Source organism: Ictalurus punctatus, chromosome 29, assembly GCF_001660625.3.
Source record: "Ictalurus punctatus breed USDA103 chromosome 29, Coco_2.0, whole genome shotgun sequence".
Taxonomy (NCBI): domain Eukaryota; kingdom Metazoa; phylum Chordata; class Actinopteri; order Siluriformes; family Ictaluridae; genus Ictalurus; species Ictalurus punctatus.
The window spans coordinates 714,347-732,762 of NC_030444.2; the positions used below are offsets into that span (position 1 = coordinate 714,347).

General features: G+C 40.9%; 2 protein-coding genes across 3 annotated transcripts in view; one reads left to right on the forward strand and one right to left on the reverse strand.

Annotated features, from left to right (window-relative positions):
• The first annotated feature begins 1,339 nt into the window (after positions 1-1,339).
• mttp (microsomal triglyceride transfer protein) lies at positions 1,340-13,416 on the forward strand. Its single transcript, XM_017461500.3, has 18 exons — positions 1,340-1,511; positions 3,456-3,643; positions 4,029-4,172; positions 4,556-4,663; positions 5,058-5,174; positions 5,267-5,406; positions 6,018-6,168; positions 6,301-6,458; positions 7,115-7,289; positions 7,466-7,573; positions 7,847-8,059; positions 8,159-8,370; positions 8,589-8,686; positions 9,148-9,269; positions 10,048-10,275; positions 10,457-10,581; positions 11,673-11,843; positions 12,065-13,416. Exons 1-18 carry the CDS (start codon positions 1,451-1,453, stop codon positions 12,210-12,212), a joined length of 2,667 nt encoding a protein of 888 aa, XP_017316989.1. The 5' UTR covers positions 1,340-1,450; the 3' UTR covers positions 12,213-13,416.
• The window catches only part of LOC128628759 (uncharacterized protein C4orf54), an 11,868-nt gene continuing 6,686 nt past the window's right edge, over positions 13,235-18,416 (reverse strand). The window contains exon 3 of one of the 2 annotated variants that reach the window (XR_008393763.1): positions 13,235-15,116. The gene's annotated coding sequence lies outside the window, so the exon portion shown is untranslated. Of the gene's footprint in view, positions 15,117-17,369 lie in introns of those variants that run through there. The other variant, XM_053677370.1, reaches the window with a different exon arrangement.

Consider the following 18,416-nt stretch of genomic DNA (forward strand, 5'->3'; position numbering starts at 1 on the left):
AGTGACCGGATTTAATCTTATCTACGTCAAAATGTAGAAAATCCCAAACACAAAAGATGGCCTGGTAAAGATGGTAAATCTCATCACTTTAAATAAAATACAATTAAAATCCTATTATTCGAGATCTTCAGTGAATTCATGGTATGGATTCAAAGGAAATGAAACACTGGGATGCCAGTTTGTTCCACACAAGTTAACATTAAAGCACAATGGGCATTAGAGTGAACTGGAGAGTTTTAATTCAGTCCAATTTGGCAACCCGGCAGACAGACTCATTCATTGAACAGTGAAATATTTCAAATGTGACTGGGATTTTGTAAATAAAACAATGTGATAGGCTTTTAATCAGAGACAGAGTGTTGATTGTTCATCAGTGGTTGAGTAACGAGCCTAGAATAAAGACACACACACACACACACACTCTGAGACAGTCAGGGTCACCTATTTTGCTTGTCAATTTCTCATAAACTGTATTATTTAATAACGTGACAGAAACTTCACTAATGATCATTCATAAACACTTGATTGTTAATTTGATTCATTTTAATACCCTTTTTTTTATACAGGTATTTATACAGGTCAATCATTAAAAAAAGTGATCGTGTTTACATCTAAAAGTTCGAGTGAAACATTAAAAACAAAAAGTTAGACGGCTTAAGTTTTAAAAGTTTATCTAAAACACACACACATCATTAAGAGATGAAAAAAATTGAGAGCTTAGATTTGAACGTTCAAGTAAAACACGCAGACATTAAAAAACAAAACTTCATTAAAAAAAAAAAAGTTAAAGGTTATAAATGTTTAGGTTTAAAATCCTGAAAGGAGAGGAATTTTATTTGAAAATCTAAAAGATGATTGAGCAGTTTGTGTGTTTGCATGTGGGGGGTTTAACTGTAGTACACCTGAGACCGGGTTTTAACAGAACCGTGTTTAAAGGTGATTATGAGACAGGTGATGAGACACAAGACAGTAAAATATCTCAGATTTAAATAAATAAATAAATAAATAAGGTCCAGTAGAACTGTCTGATGGTCGTTACCAATGGCAACATGTTCATAACGAACACAAGGATCAGTAATCATTAGTTATTTATCACTGGAAATAATTGACCATTGATTGACAGATGTAAAATCCCTGCTCTGAGACGGAGCGGGAGGAGGAGGAGTTCCCTGACTCTGCCACGCCCACTTCCCCACATCTGGTTTTGATCTGTCGTGTTTTCGGGGGGTTTTTAAACCGTATTTAAAGGCTATGATCTGGCAACCGGGTTAATGAGTAGCTGTAGAGTACTTGGTACTTGGTACTGAAGTGTGGAGTTTGGAGTCTGACCTCCACTCAGATAAACAGAGCCGAAGTACACACACCATCCTGTCTCTCTCTCTCGCTCTCTCTCTCTCTCTCTCTCTCTCTCTGTCCCTGGTCCTGTCTTTCTCTCCGTCTTCCCTTCACCATGCGGACACTTTTAGTGTTTCTGCTCGGCTTCACCGGCTGTTTCACAGCCTTCTGTCACGGTAAGGACACTTTTATTCCTCATAAAGATAAAGAAATCAGGAAGAGTTTTAGGCTGAGAGTAGACATAGATAGAGTCAGGTTGTCAGGGTTAAAGATATCGGTTCAGTGACCTCTGACCTCTGATAGGATACTGAGAAGTTTTAGGGTCATGATGTGTGAGACAATGTGCTGAATGTGATAGAAATACACGGTATATATACAGACATATTTGCTTTATAAATCTGTACGAGACTCAGGGTTCATTCATTCTGCACCCTGCAACCAGTTAATGATTAAAAGCCGGGTTGAGAAATAAGAGATAAACCTGAGGGTACAATCAGACTGGGATTTGAACTCATAACGTTATCCTCACCTAACAGGAAGTGAGACATTTCATGCCGTATAGATGTGTTTGTAGTGAGGAGTAGAATAGGAAATAGGCCTGTTTTGGAGCACTACACACCGTATTTATGCAATTCTATGAAGGAATACACGGACTAATCCCAAATGAATCCTTACAGAACACCTAGTGCACTTTTAGGGTGCTTAGGGTGCATTTATTTAGGCAATATAGTGAACAAAATCCTAAGGGATCCCTATAGAACATCTAGTGCAGTACTTAGGGTCTATAAGCCATTATAGAGTACCCTACATAGTGCATGTCTATAGGGTATAGGGAACAAAGTGTATCCTAATGTGTTCCTAAAGATCAAGTACACTACTCAGGGTACTGAGGATATTATTTTTGCATATGGAATGGAAACTGAATCCAAACTGAATCCTATTTAACCCTAACCCTAACCCTGGGTCACTTGGGTCCCTAGTGAAAAGATAGCACACTTTATCTAGTGCACTTGTAGCATAGAACCTAATCGACAAGAGCTCAGGTACACATTTAGACAAATGACGGGTCAGGAGATATGCGATGATGTCATGCACGAGGATGTGAGCGATGATGAAATATCAGAGTGACACGTCAGTACAGATCAGATCCAAGTGTCCCGGGCGAGAGACATAGAGGAACACACACACAGAGAGAGAGAGAGAGAGCGAGAGAGAGGGCTGGGGGAGGGGGGGTAATATAATATATATGTATGTATATATATATTTATATATGAGATATACTGTAGATGATGTTCTTTCATGTCTGATACGGCCGCTTTAAACAGAAGATATTTTCCCTCTTTGTATATTTTCTTATTTCATATTTATATAAATAATCTATTTATATTTGTATTTTATATATATATATATATATTTATGATATTTTCTTTTGCATTTCTTTCTTTCTTCCTACTTGCTCTAATCTCTTGCACATTTAAAAAAAGCAGCAACATTTGATTGGTTATTTATTCTTTATTTGTCACTGCAGCATCCGCGAGAATATGTCTAATATGTCTAATATGTTCTGCTATGTCTATATGTTTCTAATATATATCTTTATATGGAGCTTCACTGGTGATTTTAAGAGGTAAAATATGACATGTCTAGAGGACAAGTGATTCGTATCAGAGTCAGGACGCGATCCTCACGTTACACGGAACTTGCTCTGGTATTAAAACGGAAATCCTTCGGGTTACACTTGCTAAACGTGGAGGCCCGTCGGTTGTCTGGAGATACGAGCGTGAGCGTGAGCGCGTTACGACATTTGACCCCAGCGTAATTAAGCTTGTTATTTTCTCTCAAAGTTCGCTCGATAGGTCACGTGACCACACATTGCCTCATCTCAGTGACGCTAAGCTTTGCTAATCTAAAGGTCAAAAATGTCACATCCGTAAAACCAGTCGTCCTTGAATAAACCTCCTTCAATTAAATGAGTAGATACGGGTTAACAGATATTTTGGAATTTTTTGAGAATTAGGATTAGTTATCGTGGCATTTCCTGCCCGTCCTGAATAAACAGGACCTGCGGTCGCCCAGCATGTGTGTTCTCAGCGTGTGTGTGTGTGTGTGTGTTGTTTCAGGTGCGAGTGCAGGCCCGCAGCTCGACGGCGGGCGTCTTTACAGATTCAGCTACAGAACGGAGCTCAGCGTCAACCGACCCAAAGGCTCGAGCCGAGGAAACGTCGGGTTTAAGATCTCCGGCGATGTGGACATCAGCCTGGCCTGGAGGAACCCGGAGAACCACGACGAGCAGCTGCTCAGAGTCCAGGTGAGGAGAACGAAGAACGAGGTCGCCACAAGAAAGCAACAGCACGTCTCCGAACGTTTTATTCCTTTCATACCACGACAAGTTCAAATTCAACTTTCAATTTCAATGACATTTTTAATCTCCTGTGTCCTGAAGATGTCGGAAAACTTACGGGAAAGTTACTGACTGTTACGAAGCGCTGACACCAGAGACTCCTTCCATACACGTTACATAAACACTTTTTAATCCATTTATGTAGACCGTCCGCCGTACAAGTGAGCTGTTGCTATAGAAACGATAACCTATTCGAACGTGTGCGTTAATATAAACCTGACCGTGTAGACACACAGTGTGGTCAGTGTGTGAATTTTTAAGCAGCTCTTTCTCTCTTTTTTTTTTCTCTCAGATGTCTAACGTTCAGATCCAAAACGCCGCCGAGCGCTCGCGCAAAAACAACATCTTCCACGGCACCACCGCAAAGGGAATTCTGGGTAGAGAAAAGAACGAGGCGCTACAGAGACCCTTCATGCTGCTCTGGAAGATGGGCAAGGTAAAAAAAACAACCATACGCACACACACACACGCACACACGCACTAAACAAACGTGCATAACTAAGACTGCAGAGACTGCACAGTAAGGAAATGACTAGAATGTTGTTTAAAGGGGCGGTATGTAAAGTTTAAAAGTGTTTCTATACCTGCAATAATCATCTCATTTCAATAAATTGGTTAGAAAGTCTGAGGCACAGTATCGCCATGCAGGGGATAGGACCAGTTTCTTCATGTTTTTAAGCTTCTATTAACATTTTTTTTCTGGCCCTGAAATCTGCTTCTCAACTCCGCCCCTTTTCTGTAAAAGGCAACTCATAAGATGTGATGGGTCAGATGGAGGACAAAAGAGTTACACGTCTTGTGATTATTATCACTGCGCAGGTCAGGAGTCTTTACACACACAAGGCGGAACCTGCTACCATCAAGAATCTGAAAAGGGGCGTGGCCAGTATGCTGATGATGCAGCTGAAGTCTGGCAAGATGATGGAGGTAAAGGCTGTTCCATATTGTGCCCTACTCACTATTCCCTACACTAGATTTGTTTTCACTGCATCATATAGTTACATTATGTCCAGTGTGGGCGTGTCCTCAACCGCACACTCTGTTCACTGCACACTACTGAAGTGCACTATCTTTGCATTAACCTGCTGTGGTGCACTGGATGATTTTCACTAGTCTTTTGAAACTGGCAACATTCTTGAAATAGTGCACTATGTAGTGAATAAGGTGTGATTTGGGACAAAGCCGATAACGACAGCATAACTATAGAGATAAGCAGATTGTTTTCAGTGTGTCGTGTGTGAAACTAAGACATTACTGTTGCTTTGTGGTGTGTGTGTGTGTGTGTGTGTGTGTGTGTGTGTGTGTGTGTGTGTGTCCGCAGGCTGATGCGTCAGGAAAGTGTCTGGTTGAGTACAAGGTTTCTAAAGATCAGGTGATCCGCACGAAACACACAGACAGCTGCAAAACTCAGGAGACGGGATTCACCACACACAGCCAGGTACACACACACACACACACTCACGCACACACACACTCATGCACACACACTCAGCAGGTCAGGTGAAGTGCAGTGTGTATGTTCTCTCGCAGGTGTTGGGTGTGGGTGAGAAGTCAAGCTCAGTGACACTCATCACTCTGCAAGGCATCTTCATCAAATCTGCTGTCACCAAGGAAACGCACGTCCTGTCAGTCAACGCTCGCCGCACCACTGCTGCCAAAGTGCTGTCTGAGTAAGAGAGACTACACACACACTAATTACACACATTAACTACACACACTAACTACACACTACACTAACTATAACTTCACACACTTGGCTGTGTACACACTAACTACACACTACACTAACTACACACTACACTAACTACACACTACACTAACTACACACACTACACTAACTACACACTACACTAACTACACACTACACTAACTACACACACTACACTAACTACACACTACACTAACTACACACTACACTAACTACACACACTACACTAACTACACACTACACTAACTACACACTACACTAACTACACACACTACACTAACTACACACACTACACTAACTACACACTACACTAACTACACACTACACTAACTACACACTACACACTACACTAACTACACACTACACTAACTACACACTACACTAACTACACACACTACACTAACTACACACTACACTAACTACACACTACACTAACTACACACTACACTAACTACACACTACACTAACTACACACACTACATGTAAATGTGAGTGTATGACAGTAACACACTCACAGTGCAGTCTCAGTCACAGGTCAGTGTGTTGTGTTAAAGCGCTGTGTTTGTCCCTCAGGCAGTCGCTCACTCTGCTCGCGGTGACAGACGGACCTGCGGAAGTTTCCGGTAAAGAGGCAGCGAGTGTGGTGAAGAGTCTCGACCCCAAACTGGTCTCTGTGGGAGTGATGACGGAGAAAACCAGCACCCGCTGTAAAGCCTGTCCGACTGTACGCTCTTTCTCTTATTAATACAAACCTGGAGCCGAGTCACCTCGTGTTTTTTCAGATCTATATCACTCTAATTAATATGATTCATTTTGGGGTGTGTGTGTGCGTGTGTGTGTGTGTGTGTGTTTGTAGTTGATGGACACATGGAAGGCAGTGCGTTCTCAGTTGGAGCCACAATCTCTGGCTAAATCTTCAGGTCCTCGCAGTTTCCTGTCTCTGATCCACAGCCTGCGCTCGTCCAGCAAAGAGCAGATCCTGAGTGTACTTCAGAACTGCAGCAAGACCGCACTGTAAGGGACACACACTCCCTCGCTCCCTACGTTTACACTCCCTCGCTCCCTACGTTTACACTCCCTCGCTCCCTGCGTTTACACTCCCTCGCTCCCTACGTTTACATTCCCTCGCTCCCTACGTTTACACTCCCTCGCTCCCTACGGTTACACTCCCTCGCTCCCTACGGTTACACTCCCTCGCTCCCTACGGTTACACTCCCTCGCTCCCTGCGGTTACACTCCCTCGCTCCCTACGTTTACACTCCCTCGCTCCCTGCGGTTACACTCCCTCGCTCCCTGCGGTTACACTCCCTCCTTTTCATGTTCCTTTGTTTTAGATGGAGTTGTTTCTGAATGATTCAGGTTACTTTGAGTCCGTAAAGATTGATTCACTGTACTTAATTGATTCGTGTATTGATTCATTTGACCAGATCATCTTTCAGTTAGATAGATTCAGTATGAATCACTTGAATTGGAATCATTTCATGTTCAATATCATTCTGTTTGTTTCAGATTCATTAGTTAAATATGACTTAAATACATGTTTGAGAGATTCATTTGAATCTGATTTATGTTTGATATAGTTTTGTTTGGTTTAGTTCAGTTAATCAAATATGATTTATCTTAGTCCGATTCAGTTTACATATACAGTTTGTCTGTCTGTCTCTCTGTAGTCCTCAGCTGGTGGACGCAGTGACCTCGGCCCAGACTCCTGCCTCTCTGTCGGCCATGTTGGAGTTCCTGGACTTCAGTAAAGCAAAAAGTGACAGTGTGTTGCTGCAGGAGCGTTTCCTCTACGCATGTGGTTTCGCCTCCCACCCTACTGAGAGCATGCTGCAGGCCCTGCTGGTGAGAAACACACACACACACACACACACACACACACACACACACACACACACACACATAGTGTACGTTGTATTATTGGCCAAACTATGTCAAAATTGTCTGTTTAGCCTGAACAATAGTGTGGTGGAGTTTCAGGTGTATAGTATAACACTGAAGTGTGTGTGTGTTCTGTGTAGGATATCTCTAACGGGAAGATCAGCAGCACAGACATTAAGGAGTCAATCGTGATCATCATGGGAGCTTTGGTGAAAAAACTGTGCCAGAAAGGAGGATGTGAGCTCCCGGTGAGTCGTCACTATCAACACTAGAATCAAATCCTATTGAATCAGATTTAAGAGAATCAAATGCAGGAGATTTTTATAACTCAAGTAAAGGTATGTGAATCAGACTCACGAATCATATCCAATGAACTGAATCGAATCAAATAAAACCGAATCAAGTATGAGAGTATACTAATCACTTTGGGCTGATTCATCTCATCTGTAGTTCGATTCATTTGAGTCAGAGTCATTTCAGTGATGCACTCAGTTTATTAACTTCTCTTTTTTGGACTTCAGGTGGTTGTTAAGGTGAAGCAGCAGATCCTCGCAGGACCAGAGAGCACTCAGGATGAGGCTCAGGTTCAGATGTACCTGCTGGCCCTGAAGAATGCTCTCCTGCCGGAGGCCATACCGCTGCTCACTCGATTCGCCGAGTCTGGGACCGGAGCGCTGAGCACCATTGCCATCACCGCTCTGCAGAGATACGGGCCTCAGCTCATCACGTGCGAGGTCTGTGTCCTGAATGACTTCCTCGTTTAGGCCAGAATGTCGTTCACATCAAATACCTGAGACTGAAGTATACCTCTCGTTCTGTTTTTGTATTCACAGGTGAAACGGATGCTGAATCGCGTGTACCATCAGAACCGACGAGTCTACGAGAAGAACGTTCGTGCCGTGGCGGCTGATGTGATCCTGAGCAGCGATCCGTCTTACGAGGAGGTGAAGAACCTTCTGCTCTCCATCGGCCATCTGCCTCATGAGATGAACAAATACATGCTGTCCAAAGTGGAGGATGTCCTGCGCTTCGACATGCCTCCCAGGTGAGCCATACCTGTACAGGTACAGGAGATACTGCAGCCTTGCTACCTATACTTGCTTCGACATGCCTTCCAGGTGAGCCTCACTGGAACAGGTACACTAGACTAGATAAAATTTTGGCTCTGTGGTGCACACATCACCTGTTGCTTTGTCACTCATGAGAGTGAACGAGGGGTGAGCTCGGCTTATCTCCGATCTTCGTCTTCTCTTTATTCTGCAGTAAAATAGTGCGTGAAGTCATGAAGGACACGATCGCGCAGAACTACGACCGTTTCTCGAAGATCGGATCCTCGTCCTCCTACTCCGGCTACATGACACGTACGTGACCCTCTGCTTCCCCTAGTCCTGACCTCTGACCTCCAACCGTGAATGGAATAGCGTTAAAGCAAACTTGAAGACTGTTCTTGTTGTTGTATGTGCACCTTTAAAAACACTTTTATACCCAGATACTCACCTTACCTTCACCTTATTATTAGAAAAGCTGAAATGCAAGATGAGTTTAATTTATGCAACAAAAAAGTGAATTCATGTTTTCTTTTCTCTTATATATATATATATATATATATATATATATATATATATATATATACACCCAGCCCAAGTATCACGTATTTGTGGCACATGTCTCTAACATCAAGATTTGTCAAAATCTGTCCAGGAATCAATTAAAACAGGTGTACAGGTGTAAATAATTTTAACAAAATGTTCGCATTTATTTGGGTTCAGTTTAGATTACTCAGCTGTTTTACTCTTTATCCTGTTCACCTGTCGTCCTGCAGGGGGCGCTGACGTGACCACCACCTACAGCTTGGACATTCTGTACTCGGGGTCAGGAATCCTTAGGACGAGCAACATGAACATTTACGGCCAGAGCAACGGCGCCCTCCTGCACGGCCTTCAGGTACTGCAAGTGCCTGAGAACTTGAATCTAAACATCAGACATTTTAATCATTCAGCAAGAGAAACTCTATAAATGACCATGTTTCCCATTCCCTTAAACAGAAAAAGTGACACTGAGGTAGTTAAGAGGTTAATGAGAATCCATATTTCATTTCCAAAGTTCAGTGTTCCAATGTATGTGACGGAGCTGAGCGTGACAGTGGTGAGGAAAAACATCCTAAAAACAGCAGGAACCGAGACTGAGAAAAAGAGCAACCCCTCGAGCCGGCACCTAAAACTGGATTCTCGAGACGTGTCAAGAACTAAAGTTAGCAAATGAGTGATAAATGAATGTGAGAACATGGAAGGTTTGAGACACCGAAACGAACGGGACAGAGGAGTTTGAGTTTCATGCAGCGGCTGGCAGGAGAGCTAATGTGGAGCTGACTATAAATCATAACATGGAGAAGTTTAAAAAGGAGGTGATAATTGTTTATGTGATCGCCAGCAGCCAGGAAACGTCAAGAGGTTGAGGAGGGAACACACACACACGCCTCTGAGGAGCTCTTAACTCGTTTTAGCAGTCAGCTTGCAGGCTTTAGATCTAGTGATCTAGTTATAATAATCATAAGAATAAGAAGAACAGAAGTAGAAGACTAATGAGACAAATAAGACTCCTCCCACCTGCACATACCTTCACCTGTATGACTCCTCCCACGTGTACACAACCTCACCTATGACTCGTCTGTAAGAATCATACTCTTTTTACCTAAACTTCACTGACTGCACCTCCCATCCAGGTGGCCATCGAGGCTCAGGGTCTGGAGTCTCTGATAGCGGCGACAGCTGATGAAGGTGAGGAGGACCTGGAGTCGTTTGCTGGAATGTCGGCGCTGCTCATGGACGTTCAGCTCCGGCCCGTGACCTTTTTCAAGGGCTACAGCGACCTGATGTCCAAGATGTTCTCTATGTCTGGAGACCCCATAAACGTGGTGAAGGGACTCATCCTGCTCACTGACCACTCTCAGGTGAGACCCAGCAACAATTAGCAATTGGTTGGTCCTCGGCCTCAACTGGTTAAAGGAAACGTGGCTTTTGGTTCCCATCATCCTTGAAAGAATTGTTCCATCATCAACACCACCTTACTCTTGCCCATAACTCGAAGTTGGCGTCCATGTGATCACATTTCCCTTTCTATCTGTCTCTCAGGTGATCCCTCTGCAATCTGGCCTGCGGGCCGCTGTCGAGTTCCAGGGTGGTTTGGCCATCGATATCTCTGGAGGAATGGAGTTCAGCCTTTGGTACCGGGAATCCAAGACTAGCGTCAACAACAGGTATAAAAATAATCATCAAACATTTCATCAGACTCTGTTCCCTGCTGTCTACTTTTGCGACAGATTCCCAAAATCGCTCCATGTTTCTTTTCCCTTCTCATAACTCTCTCGAGAGGGAGAGTGATCTTATTGGGCTTTTCTAACCTTCCAGCGAGCAGCATCTGCACCAGGTGCTCGTCTTTTAGCTTCTGGCTGCTAGCCTGGAAACGCTGGCTAAGCCGGCTAAGTGCTAGCCAGGAAACAAATGCACTGGCAGACAGGTCAGGTTGTGGCTTTGAGTCCAAATATAGACCCCCGTTGTGCGTCAGAGGAGAAGGTCATTGGTTTCGGTTCTAAAATATTAACATTTTGAACGTTTAGCGTTGCTTGAGGTTCTTGCATTTGATGCTAAGGGATAAATTTATGCTAAATAATGAAGTTATAGTCTGGGTTTTTTTTTTAAATCCATGAACAGGTGTAGGATTCAAGGAACTGGGTGCTAGTTCTTTTGTAAAAGCTCACACAGACATTAGCAGGCTATGAGCTATGTACAGACACAAATAAACCACAGATCGCTACAGCCAACAGCTCAGCTGGAAAAAATTGTGTAGGACACAGGGTTCCTTGAGAAACGGACGGTTTGGGACAGAAACCTTCCAGCAAAGTTCTTCGGAAGCTCTGTGAAGTTGAAGCTCAAATGCAAGATGTAAAATCTTAGGCTAAATGTAAATCTTTGATAAGATTTGTGCTAGCTTGCTAATAAGTAAGCTAGCTAGCAATACGAAAAATTGCTTTCTTCAGAGTATGTCAGATAAATGTAAATAGCAAGCTAGCTTTATAGTAAAAATAAGGTATTAAATATAGTTAGCTCCCCAATGCTACACCAAAAGATCATCAATGTAGTAGCTAAACGTAAATTAGCAAAGCTGCTAGCTTGACATGAAATAAGTTACATGCAGAACCGGACGAGAACCTTGATTTCATCTAGTACACTAAAATGTTACTTAGTTTGTCTTAAAGATTCTACATAACCCTACAACAGAAGGTTCATCACAGTTCCACTGGAACACAAGAACCTTGACGTTTATCTGAATTGTCTACGTTCTCCACAGGGGCGCTCTGGTTGTCATGGGCAACGTGACGGTGGATGCGGACTTCCTGAGCGTGGGGATGGAGGTGAGCTTTGAGATGGAGGCGGCGCTTGACTTCATCACCACCGTGCAGTTCTCCGAGTACCCCTTCCTGGTGTGCATGCAGATGGATAAGACCACGTTCCCATTCAGGTGAACATCTCAAACCACATGCGTAGTTCTAGTGGCCCAAACTGCGTAACCTCAGCCTCGTGATGCTTGGAGTTTAGCTCACTTGTGAAGTTTAGGTAGCAAACCACAGCTAGTTGGCTAGAGACTTGGCTACTTGCTAATTATTAGCATTTTCTTTACAGAAACCTTATTTTTTAGCAGGAGTTAGTGTTTAACGTGGTGTTGTTTGTGGTGTGCTGTAGGGAGGCAGTGTATAAAATGGAGAAGTTGTCCTCCGGAAAGCCGTACGCCTGGCACAGGAGTCGCGAGCAGCTCATTCCTGGCTCTGAGTTTCCTCTTCATCAGGAAAACTCCAACATGTGTAAGAAAGTGTTCGACAGCAGCTGGTAGACCTGAGGCCTAAACTCGAGGCTAACAGTCTGGGTCGGATTAGCCAAGTGTGAAAGCAAAAAAAACCTGTAACTGTACTTTTATTTTTTAAATTAACCTTTATTATGCTAAGCCAAGGGTGCTAATATTTTTTAGCAAGCCAGGCTTTGGATTTAGCATGTAAGGACTCTTATTTTAAGAGTCTTTTCGCCCAAGTTTGACGTTGAAATTTTTCGTTTTGCTTTAACTGTTAATGAAATAATTCAGCACAAAATACCAATGGTGAGTGTAGCATTAAAGGCTAAACAGAGACAAAAGCTAGCAGCTAGCATAGCCTTTAAAAAACTTCCAATAAAAAGACTCAATACGGATTAAGCAAAAATATTTAATTAGGCTAAGAGGAGTAACAAAGCTAACATGAAGGAAAAAAAGCTAGAAATTAGCACAGTATTTTCAAGTTTAACAAAAAAAAAGGAAGCTCAAAAACAAAATACTAATTAGCTTGAAGGTACAAGCTAGCATAAGCAATGCTAGCATAACCTAAGCCAGCTCAAAATATTAGTTCAACAAGCCCAACAGCGAGTACAAATAATGTAAAAAATTCTAGCAAATTGAAAAGTTTTAGCATATGTGGCTGTGCTAGGCTACAGCTACGCTGTTAGCAGGATTTTGTCTGAATTATCTTCATGACAAGGTAATAAAAGTTAGCGTATGTTTATATCTCCAGGCTTTTCAACAAAGTTTACACAGGTACAGATTAATTATTAGCATAGCTTCAGTCACCAAGAGTGATCTCACGTTAGCCACCTAGCATGAACTAGCAAAAATTGCTAATGCAGTCAGAACTGGTGTGGTGCTATGTTTATGTTTATAATGTCTTGTAACGCATTTATGAGTTATTTATTTGATCTAAACACTTACAGATCTCCTCAGGAAAAAAAATGCTTTCTGTCCATTCCTCCACACCAGATGTTTACACAGATGTTGATGTTTTGTTCTGTTTTTGACAAAAGAGAGAAAATTAACACATTTGAGATCTAGAACCTCCGACAACACGAAACACACTGAGGTTTGTTAAAAAGCTCATTTGCATATTACAGTATTGCGAGACGATTAATCAGCGATACGTCGTGCAGCCCGGATTGTTAAACATGTTTCATCTTTTTTTTTATTTATGTATGTAAATAATCTTGAGGAAAATAAAACCATGTGGAGTGATTTTAAACTTTCGTCCAGTTTCCTGTCTGGTTGCAAAGACTATAATTACACAATTTAATAGTTAGTGTAATGTTAGCTAGTGAGCTTAGCCACGTTCTTTAAATGCATAATACAGTAGTTAGCTTAATATTAGCTAGTACGTGTGGCTACCTGTTTTAAAAACCCAATATAACGCAATATAACTTTAGCTAGCTTGCTAGTAAGTTTAGTGACTTATTTTAGAATCACAATATAAATTTTATGCTAATATTAGTTAGTAAGTTCCTTGTTTTATAAACACAATATAATAGTTAACCTAATGTTAGCTACCGACGTGCTTTAAATACACAATATGATAGTGTAATGTTAGCTAGCTTTCTGGTAAGCTTGGCTACAGGTTTTAATTACACAATATAATAGCGTAATGTTATCTAGCTTGCCAGTTAGCTTAGCTATACTTGCTGTAATTACACAAAATAGTAGTTGGTGTAAAGCTAGCGTGCTAGAAATTGTGGCTACTTGCTAGTTAACATAACAGTAACCGAACTTGATCAACTTTAGTATTTATTCCAAACACTACACTGAGACAACAAAATTAGATAAAAGTGATGGCATAATTAAATTTGAATAAGCGCCGCCCCTTTTTAACGCAGTGACTCCAGTCAGCACATTTAAGATTTCCCCACGCATCATTACGGACCCTATTTTGCTTTTGATTTGTTTTGTTTGTAAATAAACCTGAATAATGATGGAAAGAAGTTTAGGTATAGATTGTTCAGACTTTGTATTAATCAAATCGATTCGCTTATTTAAAAATAAAAAACGAAATGAGAAATCAGATCAGTTTTAAAGTCCGCTGCTAGCGCACACTGCCAGGTCGAAAGAGAAATGTTGATTATAGGTCTATATTTAAAACTTGGAGTGTTGGTGTAGAGCTAGTCTTTCACGATCCAATAAATACCACGACAGAAGCGCTGATGCTAGATGCTAAATTAGCGCACACAGGAAAGCCAAAGCAAAATGGCATCAGCTCTCAGAAGATAAAATCACGAGCAGAGATTAACAATGAGATTAGCGGGATATACTCCTGAAAATTGATGTTAATATCACACACACACACACACACACACACACACACACACACACAAACAACAGTTAATTTCTTATTTTACAACTGATATGATTTTGTTACTTCATAATAATGCTAGCTAGTTAAGAAGCTAGTTAATTAGCAAGCTGATGTGACTGAACAGAGGGTGAAGTAAATGGTGCTACTTCCTTTGAGAAATCTTTTTTTTTTTTTTTGCATTGTTCTTATGGTAAACAGTGTGTGTTAAAAACAACATCACATATCATATCCGATTGTTTCTGTAACGTGTTGCTAGGCCGAGCTAGCTTGCTAATATGTCTGATGATTGTTTTCACACGCACTCGACACTTCCCCTCAGCTTACACCTTCAGTTTATTCCAAACCCTCAATAACATTTCACTTTTCACTTCCATCCTTCGGTTCTTTCCATCGTTCCATTCTCCTCGGCTCCTCACATCTTCTGCACACTGATTTGAAGAACCTCATTTCCTGAAATTTCAGGAACCTCACTCATGGCTAAACGTCATTTTCCGGAACGTTCCGCTGACCTTCTCCACATGCCGGTGTCAGTCTTTAGCAAGCTGACGGATCGATCGGACCTCTGTTCCTCACAGCCTCCATGACATCATGACTAGCGGCTGTGTGGATCAAAACAATCCTCCTTAACAAAAAACAAGCTAGCCTGCTAATACAGCTCTTGATTTGACAATTTATTTTAGCTGAGTAGTCATTTCTCATTATTGTTTACATTAAACTAGTTTTAATACTGTTGTTGTTGTTTTTTAAACACACCCTTTTTGAATTGCCCCTACATTTCCCCAGTGGTTCAGTCCTCTTGGCCATCTTAAGGGCCGTTGTGTGATTTTCACCCTGACTAAATGTCATTATACTCATGCTAGGCTAGCTGGCTAGCTAGATTATTCCTTCAAAACAGTTTCCATTGCTAATTTAATCACCAAAATGGCTGTCGCAGTGTGTAAAACCCCTCCCCCACTCACCACTGCTCAGTGGCATGACCTGTTTCCATGGAAACTTGCAACGGAATTTTCCAGACACACAAATGTAGTTTCAGCATGTTAAGCATGTAGCTTAATTTTTTAAAATAAAAAAATAATGCCTTAACTATTACTGTAATACTATACATGCTTTTCACATAAAAGAACAATAAAAATATGATATTTAACAACCACTTTACCTTACAGCTAAGAACATTCTATTACTTCATAACACTAGCTAGTTAACAAGATTGCATTAGCAACTCTAAACAGAATTAGAAGGAAATAATGCTGTTTGATTTGATAAATCTCTCTCTCCCTCTCTTTTTACATTGTTATTGTGGTAAAGGTTTTTGTATTTTTTTTTTAAGGGGAAGTCAACAAGGATGTGTTAGAACAGTATCACACTGTCAATCTGCTTTATGTACAATGCAAAAGAAATTGTATAAAAAGTGTTGTACAAAGCAGCGTGTCGCTAGGCCGAGCTAGCCTGCTAATATGACCTTTAAAGTGCAATGTAAGTACACGGTTTGAGAAAATCTCCCAAAATTTACTTCACCAACAAGTCGAACACTGCTGATAATATATCAAGGCTGGTCAGCATTATGGCAATGCGTTCTTGCTAACATTTACCTTCATTGTTAGCCTTATGAGTTTTTTTTCCTTCTCAGTAGGGGTACAGTTCAGATCAAAACAGATCATGGGCTAAAACACGTGACTGAATAAAGAAAAGGAAAAAAACTAGCCAAAGATTTTTAAAAAAATAATAAAAAAAAAAATCTGAGTACCATTTCGTGGAAATGCTCATTAGCTTATTAGCTGTTAGTGCTCATTTACACAGAGCGAATCATTTCTTTATGCAGAAAATGTCTAATGTACAATTTAATACTCTATATCACAATGACTCTTTAGTGTATTACATAAATGGCCTAATTACACAGATAAATTATACACAGTCTCAGCTGTGGATGTCCAGAAACCATGCGTAAGAGCTTAATAAAGCATCAGAAGCCTCTCACAACATTCAGTAGTGTCAGAAGCCCATTTAAAGCATGAATAAAAAGGCAGGATTTGAGTTTGAGAGACAGAATATGTACGAATACATAAAGGAAAGTCTCTAAACTCTCCAATATGGCGCCTGTTTACGTACTTTGAATGAGATTTCGACTCCAACGAGTCTTGCGAGCGCCTTCTGATGGATCGTTAAGCTCTTATGAATGACGCATGAACTCGTCCGGTTTTAAGACTGTGTGAATCTGACCGAAACAGACTATCTAGTGCTAATAGTGGTTTAGCAAAGCAAAAAAAAAAAAGAAAAAAAGTTGCAGATAAAACAGCTTATTAATGTTTGTTTTCAAGCTTACAAGACTAGCTAGGTCAAATAATTAGCATGCTAAGATGCCTCTGATTAGCACATCCTGGGTGGAGCTTAGGGTAAACATGATTATCCATGAATTAAGCTAGCCAGCTACAAACACATCACAGTTCAAACATTAGCCAACTAGCTTGTTATGTAAGGGTAACGTTTCATCTTTTGCAGTAACGATTTAATGTAAATTAGCTAGAAAGGTTTGCGAACAGTCCTCCTAAAATTGAGTAAACTATTAGCCAAAACTAGTGATGGTTAACTATCACATTGTAAACTGTGTATTCTTATGGACTATAATAGTTGGCTGATTGAGTTTAACGCTCCACCCATACGCTACAGAAATGCAGCATTAACTTGCTTTAAATGGTACTCAGATGATTCAAAAAAGAAAAGAAAAGAAAACATGACATGACATTGAAATACATTCAGGTTCCGGAACAGAATTAATAACACAGCATTGAGATTTGCTTTTGTGGAACCTGACAGAAAGATTTTTTTTTTTAACAGAGCAGGTAAACAGACTGTCCTGCAGATCCATATACCTTTAATGTACATTCACATTCATAAACAGAAGCAGAAACAGAAGCTAAACTGTGCTAACAATGGAAATGATGATAGCTGAATACACAGCGTAGCTAAAGAAAGTTTTAATGTTAGCTTTAATGTTGAAACTATTAACAAGTTCGGCTTTACAGAAGGCTGTGTTCTAATACTTTTTTCCCAATACCCCCTCATTTTGACTAGTGACTGTTTAGGCTTCATCATATGACATCACCAGTGGTCTTTCTTTTCATTTCTTAAGTTTGACTTAACTAATTCACATACAATTCTGGTCAGAATGTAATAGTTTATCTAATGTTAGCTAAGTTACGAGCTAATTATTTACACAATGTATCAGTTTAAAACAGTTTAACATTAGCACTGTCCTGTATGTTAGTAGCTAGCAGGCTTAATTCATGTTCCTAAACTAGCTTATCGTTTAATAAAGCCAGAATTTTATATTACGTCAAGTCAAAAGAATTAAAGGAAGGCTAGCGATAATGATCTGAAGCTCCCTCCTTTTTCACATGGACAAACAGAGCGTCGAGCCAATTTCTTTGGACGTCTACGCGCTCAGATTCTTGCTAAATATTACCTAGCTTGCTAACTAGCTAGCAAGTCACTGTCAGTTGTTTACAGTCTGGGATCAGCTCCGAGTTCATGAGCACATGAAATGTAAAATATGAGCTCAGATTACGGTTAGCATGATGCTAATATTGCTGCATTAGCATCACAGATGATCAGATTAGCAGTTTGCTAACTAGCAAGCAGTGCTGGAAGCTGTCATGGACAGATGTAGATGTAAAGTTTGGGGTTATAAAAGTCAAAAATCACAAATTTACAGCTTCACTCGCAGTGTTGTGATAAAGGAACGATACACGGGACGGCAGAGGGGACTCAATCAAGGGGAGGTCAACAAGGGCGCATTAAAAACAGTATTGGAACACAGCCGCACATTAAACAGAGGCAAAAAACACTTTAACGGATGAACAGTGAACGCTTATTTTCTCTTAATGACACAAACAACAGCTCAG